Source organism: Centropristis striata, chromosome 6 (genome assembly GCF_030273125.1).
Source record: "Centropristis striata isolate RG_2023a ecotype Rhode Island chromosome 6, C.striata_1.0, whole genome shotgun sequence".
Taxonomy (NCBI): domain Eukaryota; kingdom Metazoa; phylum Chordata; class Actinopteri; order Perciformes; family Serranidae; genus Centropristis; species Centropristis striata.
The window spans coordinates 16,784,021-16,801,199 of NC_081522.1; the positions used below are offsets into that span (position 1 = coordinate 16,784,021).

At 37.8% G+C, this 17,179-nt stretch overlaps 1 protein-coding gene across 1 annotated transcript; it reads left to right on the plus strand.

The window, feature by feature from the left end:
• The first annotated feature begins 1,442 nt into the window (after positions 1-1,442).
• Positions 1,443-17,127, plus strand: nudt4a (nudix (nucleoside diphosphate linked moiety X)-type motif 4a). The gene is made up of 5 exons (XM_059334394.1): positions 1,443-2,007; positions 8,367-8,477; positions 11,916-11,960; positions 12,286-12,373; positions 15,455-17,127. The coding sequence occupies exons 1-5, from the start codon at positions 1,909-1,911 to the stop codon at positions 15,667-15,669; spliced, it is 558 nt and encodes a 185-aa protein (XP_059190377.1). The 5' UTR covers positions 1,443-1,908; the 3' UTR covers positions 15,670-17,127.
• Positions 17,128-17,179: the final 52 nt, after the last annotated feature.

Below are 17,179 nucleotides of genomic sequence, written 5' to 3' on the forward strand. Positions count from 1 at the left end.
AAAGCAAGTGCTTAAAACTTCCTTGATATTTAGATCATATAGGATGCCAAGTCTACTTAAAAACAGGCTACATGTTTAAAACAAAATTTAGGATTCTTTTTAGTTTGTCACCATGCTGTAGAACACTCACAAAACAGGTTGTTTATAGCACAATGTCCTGTATTTAATTTTAATTTTAATTGAATTATTAGTATAGTATGGTTTATATACTGTCTGTACTTCATATGAATATGTGGTATAACACAGCTGGAAGTTGCTGGAATGGAAAGTGCTTGAATTTGACTTTGAAAAAGGTGTAAGAATCCGTAGTCATTTTCTCTGCAGAGCATGGTATGATGCCTTTTTATTCGTCATGTCATGAATCACAATCATGCCCTGATTTTGGAAACATTTTCCAATAAAGAATAGACATCCAACTACACATATGATATTGTCACTCATCATTTTCATCCTTGTACACAAACTGTAGTTTGAAGACACTCCTTGTCCACTAGAGGGAAGCTCTGAGCTTTATAACTAGAACCTGTACACTCAGCAGTACATGCTTCACTACAAGAAGCATGCTGCTGTAAATAACCAGTGAGTGTCACCGCCAGGCTGCTGTACTGAACGTTGTTTTTTTTATTTGACATTACAACTGCAGATAACGGCCCTCAGTTACTGTGGGAAGTTTGATTATCATGATAAACCACATGCAAGTGATTAAGATGTTTTAGTACATGTACCTTTGTTGCCCAGTTATAAGTTAAATTTTAAATGTATTTATTTGTTCATTTTGGGTTTATTTGTTTGTTTCCATTTTTTTTTGCCACCTGGGCATGTTTAATACACTTCCACTTTTGCTTCAATCTTCAGACCCGGATGTTGCAGCTAGGCAGGAACATAAAATAGACTACAGTAAATACAGTATCTATCTACTACTCCCTAACCCCATGGTCTTAAACCAACCTCAAAATGCAATGTAGTCACATACATTGTGTGCTGGCAACTGTTGAAAAATAAATTATGAAGATACGTTCCTGTCTTGTGCATTAATTTTCATATCTAATGCATCCTAAAAATGGGACCTTTTTTGCCAGACTTCTGGTAGAGCTCGTTTTGTAGCGGACAGTAAATTACTTACCTAAATTTCTATTTTGCCCATCTCAGAACATATTGTTTAGTCACTATTTTTTAGTGAAAACGGCACAAACTGTTTTTCAGTTTTTGTTTTCAGGATGTTCTACTTTAATTTGGATATTGTCTCTATATATTATAATCTATAAAGGCTTATCTTTTCTAGGGGCCCCCAGAGACCAGGGGGGACCTATAAACATTTTACAGTTTAATGTCTAAGCCCGGCTCTGGTTGAAGATCTCAGGAGAGACACTTGAAAGCAGCATTTGCAATTGAGGAAAAGGGCATCACTAAAGCACGCGACCTTTTCCGTGATTACTACTTAGCCGTGCTGAAACCCACGGCCGCGTGGTGCTGTCAGCTGTATGGAGCCACTTTGTCCACATTTGGCCTATTAATGGTCTCGTTAATGATGAACATGAAGCGCAGCGTAACGTGTGAGCGGGCAGGTAGCTTGTTGCGCAGCTCTCAGGTCAGCTGGTAGCAGCTCACAGACCACAGATGGGGGCGAGTTGTTGAATCATGCGTGTTGACAGCGGCACTAAAACACCATGGTAGGTACAATATACGACCAGAAGCAGTCTGACATTGCCCAGGAATGAATAAACCGACTACACACATTGTTACTGAGACTATCTGAAGAAGTTGGGGAGTATTTCGGGAGATACGCCGCCGCTCTGCTCTCCCACTCTCCCGGACAGCCGAAGCCACTTATACGGCGTGTGGTTGAATCCAGATTTTCGCTTTTCCCCAACATTTTTTCCCCCGGACACTCGACGATTTGAGACATAAATGATGAAGTTTAAGCCCAACCAGACCAGGACGTACGACGGTGAAGGGTTCAAGAGAAGAGCTGCGTGTTTGTGCTTTAAAAACGAAAAAGAGGACGAGGTAAGAGTTATCCGTCGAAGGCAGAAGTATGTGTTAAAACTTTTTGCAGTTGGCATTCCCTAACTGGGTTTATTTTGGACAAAGCCCCCCATTTTACTCCTGAACTCTGCCTGTCTATCACACGGTACTCCAGCCACATACCTGTCATACACATACCGGAGGCTGAATTTAACTTTAATATTGTGTGTGAAAGTGCACTCACGTGTCTGTAATTGAGGTGTTGTGCAGAGGTGAACATTACATGGCCTTAATCCAAAATACTTGACCTATTAAAAAACAAGGGGTCTACCAAGCTGGCACTCACTGTTGCCAGCACTCTGCAGGAGTCCATCATTTTCATTTCCTGTTCAGGAGGAAATCCACATAACTCATTCAATTCATAAAGACATGGCATCCTCATTGTGTCCTGGCAGTGCACTCTGTGCTGGCTGGAGTATTGTCATTGACAGTCCTGCACTCTCAAGAATTTATGTGGCTGCATATCCTTTTAATCACAGATGCATTTAATAGGTCTGATATCACACACTATTACATATCATGTTACACACATTAGTGCCACCTCTGTATTTCATGCACCTCAGCCTTTTAATACCACATTGTCATTATAAAATATTGCATCTACAGTCATGCACATAGGTGGTGTCTGTTTTCGAACTCATGCTGGCATACGCTGATATGGGTATTGTACAGAATGATTTCCCTATCTACACATCATTGTGATCACTAATCCATTGCCGAGGCACTATCCTACACTCTATTGTTGCTGCATATCCCATGTGCAATCATTTTCTTTTCAAAGAAGTATGATTGCAATGGAGTGTTACAGCATCTGTCTCATCAGTTTTTATTTAGTCAGCATTAAATTATGTGTCATACAGCAAAATTAGCACAGGTAGGACTTTGGGTTTGGGTTTCGATGGTTGATCATCAAATGTGACATTACATCAAATAATATCAAAAGCATATAGCTGATTGGTAACTTTATGTACGATGTACAAAAAAAAAAAAAAAAAGTAAAAGGTCTGGCAGCAGAAGTTGCAAAACACTTTGTTTGTTTTTAATGATTTCTTTTTAAATTTGTTATATTCAATTACAAGTTTTATTTTAAATTCAGCAACACGATGTGGATTTTTTTTGTATTTTTACATATTAATTCCATTTATGGCTAAGATTTTGTAGTAAAAGTAATTAACTTTTTTCTGGCATTTGCATTTAATGCAGAAAAGGTAAATCCTGTAAAATAATACAGTAAGTGTCTGTTTTTTTTATTTTTTTTATTGCGTAGGTTTGAATATTTCTCCCATTTGATGCTACCAGAATGTTTTTTTTAGTTGCTGTAGTAATTAAGACTAAGGTAATATGGAAGAAGTTATACACAAGGGGCTGAGGTTCAGTGGCGGTTCTAGACCAATTTTACTGTGGGGGCCAAGGAGGGGCCAGTGTTTAATCAGAGGGGCACATTAGCACATGAAAAAATGGCAAAGATGATATTTAAGCATTCAAAATCTTTGAATGTCTTGAAAAAGACACAAAATGACCAAAAAAACACAAAATGACCAAAAAAGACACAAAAGGAGAAGACAGAATAACCAAAAAAAACCCCACAGAAGACATAAAAATGACAAAAAAAGACACAAAATTACCAAAAAAAAGACACAAATGACCAAAAAAAGACACAAAATGACTTACAAAGACACGTAAAGACATGAAAGGGATTCAAAAATGAACAAAACAGCCCTATAAGACTCCATAGAGTTAAACTATTATACAAGTTACACATTCTGGGTTCCTTTTGTGTACAATGAGATATTGTTTGAACAAAAAAAAGGTTAGAATTGTTCCATTGTTCATTGTTATAAATTGATCATTTTATTATTAATTTGACACAGGGGCCACAGCAGGGGCCAAAGGCTTCTTCACAGGGGCAGTGGCCCCTGTAGGACCCTGTGTAGAACCGCCACTGCTGAGGTTGTCCCAGATCACAGCGTGTCTGCCTAGTGACCGCAGCCCATCTCAGGACCACATTTGATAGGGGGAGTGGGGTCGCAGGGGGCTGGTTGAGGGTTGGGTGACACTGTGTGCTAAACACCAAGTGACCTATCAGCTGCAATTTATAGAAACAAGGTGCAGGCACTAGCTGTCCCCTGACAGATTTGCTTTCCTGCTCCTCGTGCTCCCACCCTCCTCTCCTCCCCATCTCTCTCTCTCTCTCTCTCTCTCTCTCTCTCTCTCCTCTCTGACAGACTGCTGACATACGCTAAACGTTTCACTTTGATTTTTGTTGATTGCATTGCAGGATGATGAAATGGTCTCACATCACATGCCAATACTGATCTTCATCCTCACTGCCTGCACTTTGATTGCATGTGTCACACTTCATGTGGTAAACTATACATCTAGTCTGCATGCCTGTTTTACAGTCACTTCCTCAACATGTCAGCTGGAGTCCAGAAGGACAGGAACAGGTCTGCAGGAAAATACTAGACAGGATGACTTCATATTGTGTTTACTCAGAAAGAATGTCATATGTCCAGTTTCACCTTTCAGTCAGAGGGAGAACATTACTATTTTTAAAAAATAATTTATCATCATAGTTGTTGTAACTGGCATGTAAAGTATTGTTAGTAATAAAAAATAAACATGTCTCAAATGAATCAGTAGATCCTACAGTATAGTCTATCTGCAGTCTAGTACAAAAATAGTTTACAAATTTGGGTTTTCGGTCTGGCAGTCTGGTTGAAATGAGTTTATTATTTTACTATTTTAACTGTAAAGTAAAAGTAATAAAATATTTTATTATTATTATTTTTTATAATTGAAATTAACAAGAAATCTTAAACTACATTGCACATTTAAACAGAAGCACATAAAAAATGTTTGTTTAATGCATTATGCAATTTGTCAAAAATCCTTTACACCTCAATCACAGTTTATTATTGCAGTTAATTCCAAATAATTCACTTTGACACATGCAACTGTCATGCAATATGTTCATATCATCACAGTATGATTTTTACTGTAAACAATAATAAAGAGTCCTAAATTTAAAAATGACACTAAGAGCTTCATGAGGAGAGCATCAGTAGCAACACTGTTGCATTGGTTTGCCTTTTTTGTTGTTGTGGCCAATGGCCATATATTTGTGTCACTGTACCAGAAATGACAATCTGAAAGAAATGGAGGAATATATCTTATTATTTTGATATATATATATCATATATACACTACCGGTCAAAAGTTTTAGAACACCCCAATTTTTCCAGTTTTTTATTGAAATTCAAGCAGTTCAAGTCAAATGAACAGCTTGAAAGGGTACAAAGGTAAGTGGTGAACTGCCAGAGGTAAATTAAAAAAGGTAAGGTTAACCAAAACTGAAAAATAACGTACATTTCAGAATTATACAAGTAGGCTTTTTTCAGGGAACAAGAAATGGGTTAACAACTCTATGGAGTCTTGGGCTATTTTGTCCATTTTTGAATTCTTTTCATGTGTCTTTTTTTGGTCATTTTGTGTCTTTTTTTTTGTCATTTTGTGTCTTTTTTTAGTCCTTTAGTCTAACATAAAATGTGATTTAGAATCTTTTTTTTACTTTCAAAACACTATCATGCTCAATAAAGAATTTTAAATGTTGCAAATGTGCATTAATTTCAGAGTACACTGAGACATTAAACTGCATAATTTTCAATTAAATTCTGGAAAAGTTGGTGTGTTCTAAAACTTTTGACCAGTAGTGTACATTTTGATACCTCATTAATTTATTTTAGTCCGAGCATAATATCTCCCATAGTTGGATGGTGATCAGGTGTTTATCATGAGTGCAGTGGAAGCTCTGCGTCACTGAGCTCTCACTGAGGTGTGTGGTGCTTGTTGGGGTCATTAACCTCCTCTGCTAAGCTCTTTTGTTTTCATACAGAAAGGCGACTGCTGAGCCAGACGTTTTTGAAAATCCTTTTGGCTGTTAGTGTACGGTGCGACTAGCAGCGTACGTGGAAGTGCCTACGTGTGTAACGTGGCGCTTGGGTGAAATTGCGCACGCATGTGTGTGTGTTGTGTGCATTTGTGCCAGTGAGACAGCTACCAGTGTGTCTACAGCCCCCAGGGCCCAGCACTGATAGCTTATATAGCAGAGTTTCAAATGAGACTCTCCTCACATCCCCCGCAACTATTAATTTGCCGCGTCATCATCGGTCATCACGCAGAAAACTCTTTAACACCACATCAATATCACATACAGTGTAACATTCCTGTTGGACTGTCTGATTCTGATTTAGATTACTTTGTAGAGATCTAATTTCAAGTTAAATCTACTTTTCACTATTCCAAGGAGTGTGAATACATAGGGACTTAGTTTAGTGATGAAGTATGAAGTGATTAAGCATTCCTAATATCAAAAGGCACTTTAAAGAATAACAATAATAGTCTTTATTTCTAGATCAGCAAAATGAAGCCGATAAGTGATAAAATCATCAGGCTTAAAAGAAAACATTAAAAAAAGGTAATATGGTGTAGGACAAAGTAAGAATAAGAAAATATTTTTTGAAGGAAATAAAAGACATCATTAAAACTTGAGTAAAATCATGAAAGGCTCTCCCTTAAAAGCACGTTTTAAGATAGGACTTTAAAGGAGATCACTGACTCAGTCGACCTGATTACCTTAGGTAGATAATTCCAGAGCCTCTGGGCCCAGACTGCAATCTCTGTCTGCTTGCCGGGCCTCTAAAACAAAATACCCCAATGATCTGAAAGTACTTACCTGAACGTACAGTACAGACTTTTGAGATCCCAACCCTCCAGAGTTTGTTCATGAACCAGTGAGGCAAAACTCTAACTGCCGGTTAAATTTAGTTAGTAAGTGGCTGCTACTGATTCATTTCACTTAATGTGATGTTACACGACAGCAAAATGACTTGTACCTTCTAGCTTGGCTTGTTATCCACACATAAATATTGAGAGAGTTGCTTGTGCAGTGAATAGGTCTCAGTGTCTGAGAGTTTGTAGATGCAAGAACAGAGACACCCACATGCATGTTGGCAATTATTTCAATGATCCAAAACATGTAAACAGCAAAACGGGAGCACTTTGTGAGTTTTAAGTTATAGTATTATAATGTGCTAATGAATATGCTCAGCTAACAGACTGTCAAAATGAAGTTTCAATTCATTTCTGTCTGATTCCTGAGATTTCTTGCAGGTTTTGTCTTACTCTTGACTTGGTTCCAGAATTGAGTTACAGCCAAGTCGAGTCACACAGTGTGAAGTTTCACTCATCGCAGACACTTCTCAGCAATAGAGACCACCTTTGATGGCAGAGAAGATGTTATCATTAGTGCTCTTCACAAATCTGTCGTGCTTCCACTATCAGGTCTCAGCAGGAATGCAGACAGATCTTAATGTAGGGAAACCTCTGCTAGGACAGTCGTGTTGCAGTGTGTAAGCTGTTTTTTTCGGTGCTGGTTTTTGATCAATCATTGCTGTCAAGATAGCTCTGACAGGCTTATACAGTGCTGGAGAATGCAGTGGCTGCACATGTCCAAGAGGATTCAGAAAGTATTCACACGTGAACTCAATGTGGGTCAGCGTGATGCCAGATAGGGTTTAAGGTCAAGTGACTGCATCTCTAGAGGGGCACCATGCTCAAAAAAGACTAAACTGCCTGTGTTTGAGGTCAGTTAAACATAGTTTGTGGCTTTAGTTTGATTACTTCTGATTAAACTGCAGATTTATCGTCTTTTTTTGTCATGTTTTATAGCTCCTAAAGTTTAAAATAATGTCCCTTTTTAATAATTTGTTTATCATTGGCTGTTTGTTATGGCTGAAATTGGTCACTGCAGTGTTACTTGTTGGTCCTTTTCAAAGAGGTTTTTCTTTTCTTTTCAACTGTATTTCATTTTAAGGGTTGTTATTTAATTGTTTTGCATTACATTACAAGTAACCACTCTCAGGCAGGAAAAGTTAAGTTTTGGTGTTGTGAAAATGATATCAAATAAAATGTTGCTTCATACCCACAGTAATAGTATAAATCTAAAGATTTTTGCATCTGTTTGGCTTTTAATGTGGGAACAACTAACATCTAATAACTGGTTACTCTCATCCAGTTATTTTAATTATGTGGCAAAGAGCGTGACATGCTCAGCAGCCCAGTCCACACCACACTCATGTTGCATTAAGTAAATGATGTGAATGACTGGCATGACATGTGAGATGTTCGATACATATCCTGCTGAATGACTGGGACCGCACTTGCCCACCATCAGACACCCAAAGTGGTGAGGGTCTCTAAACATGGGCATGCCGTTGGCGTGTTTTTGGCACCCTGAACTCGGCAGCAGAGACCTGACGAAGACCTTTATTCCTTGGCAGGTGCTGCTGGTGAGCAGCAGTCGTCATCCAGACCAATGGATCGTGCCTGGGGGAGGGATGGAGCCTGAGGAGGAGCCCTATGGGGCCGCTGTCAGGGAGGTGTACGAAGAGGTGAGATCATTCACTGAAAAAAGGAGGAAGACAACAGTTTTTCTTCTATATTTTTGTGTTTGCACTGGATTAAAGCAGCAACTAATACCATCAACTGTCTATAGCAGGGGTGTCAAACTCTGGCCTGCGGGCCAGCGTTGCTGGTTCAATATTTAATGTTAAAGCAAAACATGTTTGGTATATATTAAAAGGTTTATTTGTTCAATGTTGGCCCGCGATTTTATTCAAGTTTTAAATTTTGGCCCATTGTGTATTTGAGTTTGACACCCCTGGTCTATAGTGTTATTTTTAGATGTTTAACTATAGATTGTATACAGTTGACATTAGTGCTAACTGTTTTCTAAAGCATATTGTATATCTGGTTGTGGGAATATCCAACATGTGAGTAAAGGTGTCAGCTGATTGACAGCGATGCTTTCACAAGCTATGTTGTCATACATTGAAAGTAGAAGATAAACAGTAAGCAAACATAGATTTGTGTGACAAGGACATTGTGAACTAGGTCATTTCATGTGTTCAAAAAGTCTCTGGTGGGGAAGCTGACTCAACCAAAGGCTCAGATGTTGGAACTTTGCACAAGCATGTGAACACATCAGTAAGAAAAGTTATTAAAAACCCTGACTCAGACCTGCGTTGCGTGATGGTAACACTGACTGAAAACATATGTGGTTGTTAATATAATTAAAATCTGCCAACCACTGTAATGACCCTGTGACCTACTCTAACCTGCAAAACTGCAGATTGCACATTCTGAAAAAAATGTATGCTTGTATCTGATTCATTTTGATGGGCAAAGACAAACATGATCATTGTCATAACGTAAAGCGAATATGGCAACAATCATTGAAAGTTAGCACCATCACTGGTCCCAATATGAGATGCTCCCACTGTTTTATGAGCCAGATCCAGATGAGGGATGGAAATATGTGGTAATGAAACATAAATTGCCAGTCGATTGTTCTGTGGTTTAGTAAAGCGGGGTTGGGTTGCTGGTAGGTTGCCAGTGTTTGGAGGGGAGTGAACTGTGAGCCTCTGCCTTGGATAGTAGTGTGCTGACAGTTTTGAAGTATGGCAGTGACATTTGGGAAGGGTTTCCAGTTACCCACATCCTGTGCCTCCCAGACCAGACATGTACCTGAATATAGATGAGCTGCAAACCAACTACAGTGATAACAATTCAAAACGTCATTTTTAATATCCTGCTGTCAAGTTCAGTGTCACTGTGATTGCTTTAATTTGTGCAGATGTGAGATTTGTCTATCCTTTCAATCAAGTTTTTTTAAAAATATGTATGGATATATAAATTGAATTGCTTTATCTTTTCAATTTTTGAAAATTTTATCTTTTCAATTGTTATATAGCCCCAAATTCCAAATCCAAATTTGCCTCAGAGGGCTTTACAATCTGTACAATCTGGTGACATTTTGACAGAAGAGCTGGATATAAACTACGAATAAAACCATATTTTTATGGTTTGTTATCCTTCACTACAGACAATAGCTGTGTCCCAGTTCCTCAATATGAAGTCGGTTCTGAGCATTTAATGACATTCATGACAAAATAGCTGCTTAAAAGTTAAGAGCATGCACACTGAAAAACTCTAGATTTTTGAGCGTGTTGTTTGATGTAGAACATTTTACCACAAAGCCATGAACAAAGGAAATAAAAAAGCTGCTTGCAGCTGCACAAAATTAAAATAAATTACAAATGGTGGTTACACTGCTCCAGGAATATTTTGGAAAAACATACAAAAACATCTATTTGTTGTTTTTAAAGTATGTGGATGTCTTTTATGTTTACTGCATAAGAAATATACCATAAAGACAAGTATAATAGAGCATACTGTATACAATCAGTCTGACACAGCGATTGTCTCTGCCTGTTGTGGTGTTTGTTAGACTTCTTAACCGATTTTGGTGCTTCTAAAAACAGAGGCAAAGTGGGAAATATGCCACTCGGAGAGAGACGAATGCAGCCATGAGCGCTTGGCCTGGAGTGTATCATCCAACCATCAACAGGGAGAATTTTGTTTTCAACAAAAAGCTGTTTATACTTGCCATCTGTATCTGCTGACTTGGAGCATACTCCACAAGCTGCCTAGCTTCATTTTCTAACTCCAATATGGTTGTTCCTGATCTTGTTTGTTTTTCGCTCATGGAAAAAAACCCTGTTTCAGATCAAAGCATTCTCTATTTGTGACCCCACATCTTAGGCTGTAGTTGGTTTATTACTTTGACTGGTTGAACTGAAGATTGACTCTGAAAAAAATGTCAGCACCCTGTAGAGGTTTGTCTTCTGGTCCCACAATTGAAAATACCAGCAATAGGTACTCACTTGAGTACTTTCTACAAGTCCCTTTTTTTGTTTCCACAGATTAATTTAGATTTTCTGATGATTTGCTTCATTCTCAATATACAGCTTTCTATTTAACATGTGATAGCCAACGCTCCACTTTAATTATTTCCCTGCCAATAATGAGGTATTCTGCCAATTTAGATTTTCCACCAATGATGTGATAAGATATGGTTTTGTTAAAAATAGGTCAGATAGATAAGAATACAATGTTATTTAAATCCCTCTATTGGTTTTTATTGACTCAGACTACTTTTATAAATATAAATATGTAATCCTAAAAAATGTATTTATGTTCAAACTTAATTACAAAATAAAAAGTTAAAAACAATTTATTTATTGTAAATGACCTCTTGGGGCCCATCTGCAGTACCTTCACATTCCACCAGAGCTGACTTTGGGAATCATTGCAATATGCGTTGCAAACCAACTTTAAAGATGCACACTGCCATCTAGTGTATTGGAGGGTGTAGATGCTGCACTTATAACCAAATTACAACGATTTGACTTGGTATAGTTGGAATATAATTTATTGGCTCTAATTTCATCATTGAAATAATACATTATAATATATACCATGCATGCCTCCTCATGGGTTTCCTTCTGTGTGAGTTGATGACGTTTCATTGATATATTCATTGCCTGTCAAAAACTGTGCATAAGCATAAATTTATCATGACTCGTCTCTTGCACCGTGTTTGTGTTTAACCCTCCCCCCATTTAATCCTCCTGTCATTCAGACTATGTTTAGGTCTACCTGGTCACCTCTGCTATGCTAGGGTGGTACCCGCACCACATGTTTCCTCTCCAAAATGAGACTAATGTTCAACTGAGAATGTGCACACAGATCTGAACAGAGACAAGCTGTTCCTAAAGCCAGGTCACACATTCTAGCTGTGTTGCAGCTGTAATATCATGAAAAATATCGCACAGTGACAGCTTTGTTAGTACAAATTTTTCAGTCCCTAAGTGAAAAAATCTACTTAATGACATAATGTAATATTGAGGCGATACACAACACTTAGTGGACATTTAAACATAAATGTATTGAGTGATCTGATTTTTTTTTTCTTCATGTGCATGCAGGCTGGTGTGAAGGGAAAACTTGGCAGACTACTGGGGATTTTTGAGGTAAGCTTGTCAAACTCTTGGAAAAAGGCAATAAATTATCACATGGCATATAATACATGATATAAAACCGTATCAGAAAAATCCTCCGTCAGCTTAGCTGGTAATCTGGATATCATGCCTAGGATGCCTATGCAGGCAGGCCTCCTGCTTTTGTGCCAGTCCTCAAAGTCACAGACAGTCAAGTTTTTTTGTCAATGTAGCATCTGTAAAGGAACAGTTGTTTTCACATTGTGTCTTTTATTGTACATGAAAACTCTTCTTACATTGCATTGGCACAGTTTATTGCAGTGATATACAATGAGTATCTTCATCTAAACCTTTGCAGCAAAATAAAGACACAAAGCACAGGACGTACGTCTACACCCTCATAGTGACGGAGACACTGGAAGACTGGGAGGACTCTGTCAACATTGGTATGTATCTATGTTTAAGTCTCACTTTGTCATTGTATTGCTGATTGTTTTGCATAAATCATGCTGCAGCTTTTTACCCACACACAGAAAATAGGCTTTTGCTCCAGGGGTTTATGGAACCTACTATTTTGTTTGTGAGGTGAATTAAAACATTTATCCATCAAACATATCATTATAAAAATCATATGTTTTGTGCACAATCACAAGGCCATGACTTTCAATCAGTTTAATTGATTTTGTTGACTTTTTGACATTAGAGACAGTTGAGAAAGACTGTCGGGGCCTCCAAACATCACTTTGTAAACTGAGAAACTGGGACACATACTTATCTATGAAGTCAAACCATCCGATCTGCAGTGTTTACAGTCCTAAAATACTGGCCGAGAAAGATGTAGCAACACTTTGCCCTCCAAAATGAAATACCACTGCATGTATGCTCCTCAGCATTACAGACACTGACATAAGGTATCATATTTGAGGTAGTTGTAATAGTTTAAAGGTTTAATTTGTAACTTTAGCAATAAATTGTCTAAAAACGACTAGACCGATGTTATATATTTTGTTTAGTTGTGTACTTACATTATCTGAAATGTTTCCATCAATTTTTAAACCCAAATAAATCTGCATTTTTAATTAAGCTAACGGTCCGTTTCATTCAGTCGCCTGTCACTGGTGTCTTGTCCCCTTTTGTGCATGTGTCAGTGTTGTGGTTGTCTGCCAGATGATGTCATAAATGTATTTTTTTTAACCAGTTTTAAACCACATTTTTATGATACACTTTTTTAGATCTTGGTTATTTTTAGGTATACATTGTAACAGATTGAGGATTTTTGCCATCAGCCATCTAGATCTTAAGGCATCAATGAGAAAAGATGAAATGATCATTAGTTACACGCTAAAATTATTATTTTCTCCCCTCATTGCTGTGAATTATGTATAAGGATGCGTTCACAAATTGTTGTGTTAGATATTTCAAATCTTATGCTTCTTTTGTGACTTGGGAACTCAAAAGAGTTCAGCCTGTTCACAAGGGGGAGGAGTGTTTGCTGTGCCCAGTTGTTTTCCAGTTATCAACGCTCACCACAGCCCCCTCCCTACTTGTCCTCCCTTGCCCTGCGCGAGGCTGAGCTGCTCTAAAACACTCTCCCCCTCTGCTGAAAGGCCAGCGGTGGTGAACTTCAGGGTGTCAACTTAAAGTGGGCGAACCCCTCCCCTCTCACACCACTCTCTGATAATCACAGACCATGCCGAATTCCTTTACCAAAATGCTGTTTGGAATTGAATAGGAGGAGATGATGGGTTGGGAGTAAAGTATAAATAACTCCCAGCTGACGGTTTACTGGACACATGGAAGGTGCTTTTTTAGGAAGGTTTGGTGACATGAGGGCTTCATAAACACTAACTGAAGTAGGTCAAGAATTTCAATTTCCACTCTTACTTAAGTGCTGCAGCATGTGCTGAACAGTTTATTCTTGAGATTGTTGTATAATATTGTGGGTTAGCATTTTAAGGTTATTTTGCCTGTTGAGCAATACGTAGTTACCGCTCAGTCAGACACACAGTAACACTGCTAAAGTTGCCATGGGCTGTAGAGCAGTGGCAGTTTTATCTTGCTTATTCGTCATTTTCGTTAAAAAAAGAATATATTTTAAGAACATTCATTTGTAAATGGTTAGACTATGTTTCTTGCTTATCTTTATCTCAGTCAAGCTTTGATACTAAAGCCCGTAAAAAGAATAGTGTTCAGGGAAAACGTTAAAGCAGTTCAGATTATTGTTATCCATTATACAGTCATGTAAAAAATTATTAGACCTTTTTCTTCAATTTCTTGTTCATTTTAATGCCTGGTACAACTAAAGGTACATTTGTTTGGACAAATATAATAACAACAAAAATAGCTCATAGGAGTTTAAGAGCTGATATCTAGACATTTTGCATGGTTTTCTTGATAATAACCAAAAATCATTATCAGGAAAACCATGGAAAATGTTTTTTAATGAAGTATTATGTTTGTCCACACAAATGTACCTTTAGTTGTACCAGGCATTAAAATGAGCAATATTTTGAAGAAAACTGGTCTAATATTTTTTTCCATGACTGTATATTCATTGCCTATTTCAAAGGGTCTACATAATTGTTTGATTGTCAAACAGCTTCTGAAACCCCGCTTTCACTTGGAATTAACTTTAATGAACTGAAATGCACTGTGAAAGGGTCAAAGTTCGAAGATGAAAACACAGTATGCTGTGGTAGCAACCTGTCAATCACAAAGTAGACATTCCCTAAAGCAAACCCTGCTTTCTTGTGTATTTTACTCTATATTAACAAAATTAACATCATGCTTTATTTAAGAGTTGAAACTAGTGATTGAGATAATAAACTTAGGAACTTAGGAAATTGTTTACTGAGGTAACAAATAAAGTGAGAATTACTGTCATTTTCTCATAGACTTCCATACAATCAGACTGTGCAGTCAGTGGAGGTGTCCCCTGCTGTTCATTAGAAAGAATGCAGGTTTAAGGCACCTACGCACTAGCTTTACTTTTCAGAACTGGATGTTGTAACCAGTCTTGGCACTCCTTTGCAATGCTGGAACAGGGGAAACCTTCATTCAATAACTTTTGGTTTTGGCTCTTAGCCGTACCAAAATTAGCTATGAGCTAAATTTCATCTGTAGTCCCTGGGCAGGAACAAATAACATAAATCTAACACAAACAAACAAGCCTTTCAAACAGCAACAACAAAGTTTCACATTCTTAAAACAGAATACAACACAGAACAACAGCAAAAGTAAAGTCACAGTATTAAGACACAAGACGAAACAATGTTAAAATACAACACTTGCAACAGAGATTGCAAAATAGTGAACTAATGTTTGAGTTTATAGTTGGTGGGTGCATGATTGAGTGGATTTAAGCCATGATTTTATTTTAGATTTAAAACCAACGAATGTGCTGATGTCTCTGATCTCATTTGGTAGTGAGTTCCAATAATTAGTGGCTCTTATAATGGCCAAGATTGAGTATAATCCAAGGGTCACTGAGCTGACCAGTCCTTGTCCTCTCTTGAATGTTTTCACAGGAAGGAAGAGGAAGTGGTTCAAAGTTGACGAAGCCCTCAGGGTGCTGCAGAGCCACAAGCCTGTCCATGCAGAGTACCTACACAGGCTCACCAACACCTGTAACCCCACCTGCAGTCCTGTGTGTAGCCAGACTAACGGCAACACCCCAGGCTCCCAAGTGACAGACAACAACACGCCTCACTATGTTGTGTCTCCACACAGGGCTCAGATATAGCCAACAGATAGGACCATCACCATCATGCAAGCAGTTCTTCTAAGAGGACACAGGGGTGAAAGAAAGACTTCTGCATTGATTGCATTACTAACGCAGCCTCTTAATATGTACAGTATGGACTTCCTTGAAGTTGATTTGAAACCCATTTTGAGGGAGTGCCAAAAATGTTTTACAAGTATATTTAAGATTTTATATGTGATTTTTTTAACAACTATCACCAGCTAGTAGAGCAAATGTGTCTCTTTTTTAAAATGTTCAATGGATTTATTTCCTGTTTAGTCTTCTATGCTGAATATTTGAGTAGCAGTGCACACAAGTGTTTGGGCGGTTTCCTGGGAAGTGTTTGCTCTTAGAGGAAGTCGTATCGCCACAGTGACTCAGTGCCAAATAATGCTATTCTGCAACTTTTTGAAAAGGAGTAGCTTCATGTGTATGTATCACTTATTACAATTCAGGTTTTTACGAATAATGACACTTTCAAAATGAATGTCTTCTTGTCTCATGAGGTATATTGCCTAAAGACAGCTGAGGGCAAAGACTGCTTTGATACAAGTGTGAACAACATTGCTCCTCCTGTAATTACCACCTTACAAGTATACACAGCATCATCTCTAATCACTTGTAACAGTGTAACACTGTAATAAGTTAGGTGAAATAAACATCCTTTTGTTTTGTACATTAAGTTACTGTAGTCATACTGACTTTTAAATTGAACAAGTTACAGCATATTGACACAATTAAATGTATTTGAGTTTGTGTATAGTGGAGCAGAACTGTTGTCAGCATGATCAAAAATCACAAATGTGCCAAAGATACAGTATTGAACACTAGACTGAATCATTCAAGAAATAATACATAGCTGCAGGAGACACTATTATTATTAAGTGCATTTGACAAATGTGGAGTCCTATTAATGTCTCAGAGGCCTTGGTTTTAGAGGATAATTCCAATGTGATTCAGCCTGATTCTTGTAAGTGCCTTCACAAACAATAGTAAGCTGTGTTTAGTTTGTAGACACTACAACTATTGTAACAGCACTGACTGGAAGCAGTACAATCTGCCTTACACACATGCTGTAGAAACTAGCCCCTTTTTTTCCTCAACTGTGGTTAGATTTAAATAATAGTATGTTGAAGGAAACTTGCAAATGTTACAATTGAATGTACAGTATTTAGTAAGCATTGAATTGATTGAATTTATTTATTTGTGTGTCATAGGGAAATACTCCCTCCCACCATGAACAGGAAACTATGACAGGAAGGCATGTCAGTGTGCCAGACTTTTTTTTTTGTCCCCAGAAAGAGAGCGCAGATTATGTGATAAATTAAATGTATTGACTATCATGGGCTCATAGGGAAGATTATTGATTAACCTTTTTTTCTATTTGTGTGACTGGAATATTCTGCTGTGTACCACAATGTTGTATATAAAATCTTTAAATAAAAAACCTTTATTGATCATGCCCATTGCAACATTGTTTTAATAAGTGCAGCGGAACACGACTGTACTT

What these genes read in the sequence shown, in the direction of transcription:
- nudt4a (XM_059334394.1), top strand. Translation starts at nt 1,909, where the DNA reads ATGATGAAGTTTAAGCCCAACCAGACCAGGACGTACGACGGTGAAGGG. An exon ending in AAAACGAAAAAGAGGACGAG is followed by an intron (nt 2,008 to 8,366) that starts GTAAGAGTTATC and finishes ATTCCTTGGCAG; the next exon opens with GTGCTGCTGGTGAGCAGCAG. An exon ending in GACTACTGGGGATTTTTGAG is followed by an intron (nt 11,961 to 12,285) that starts GTAAGCTTGTCA and finishes AAACCTTTGCAG; the next exon opens with CAAAATAAAGACACAAAGCA.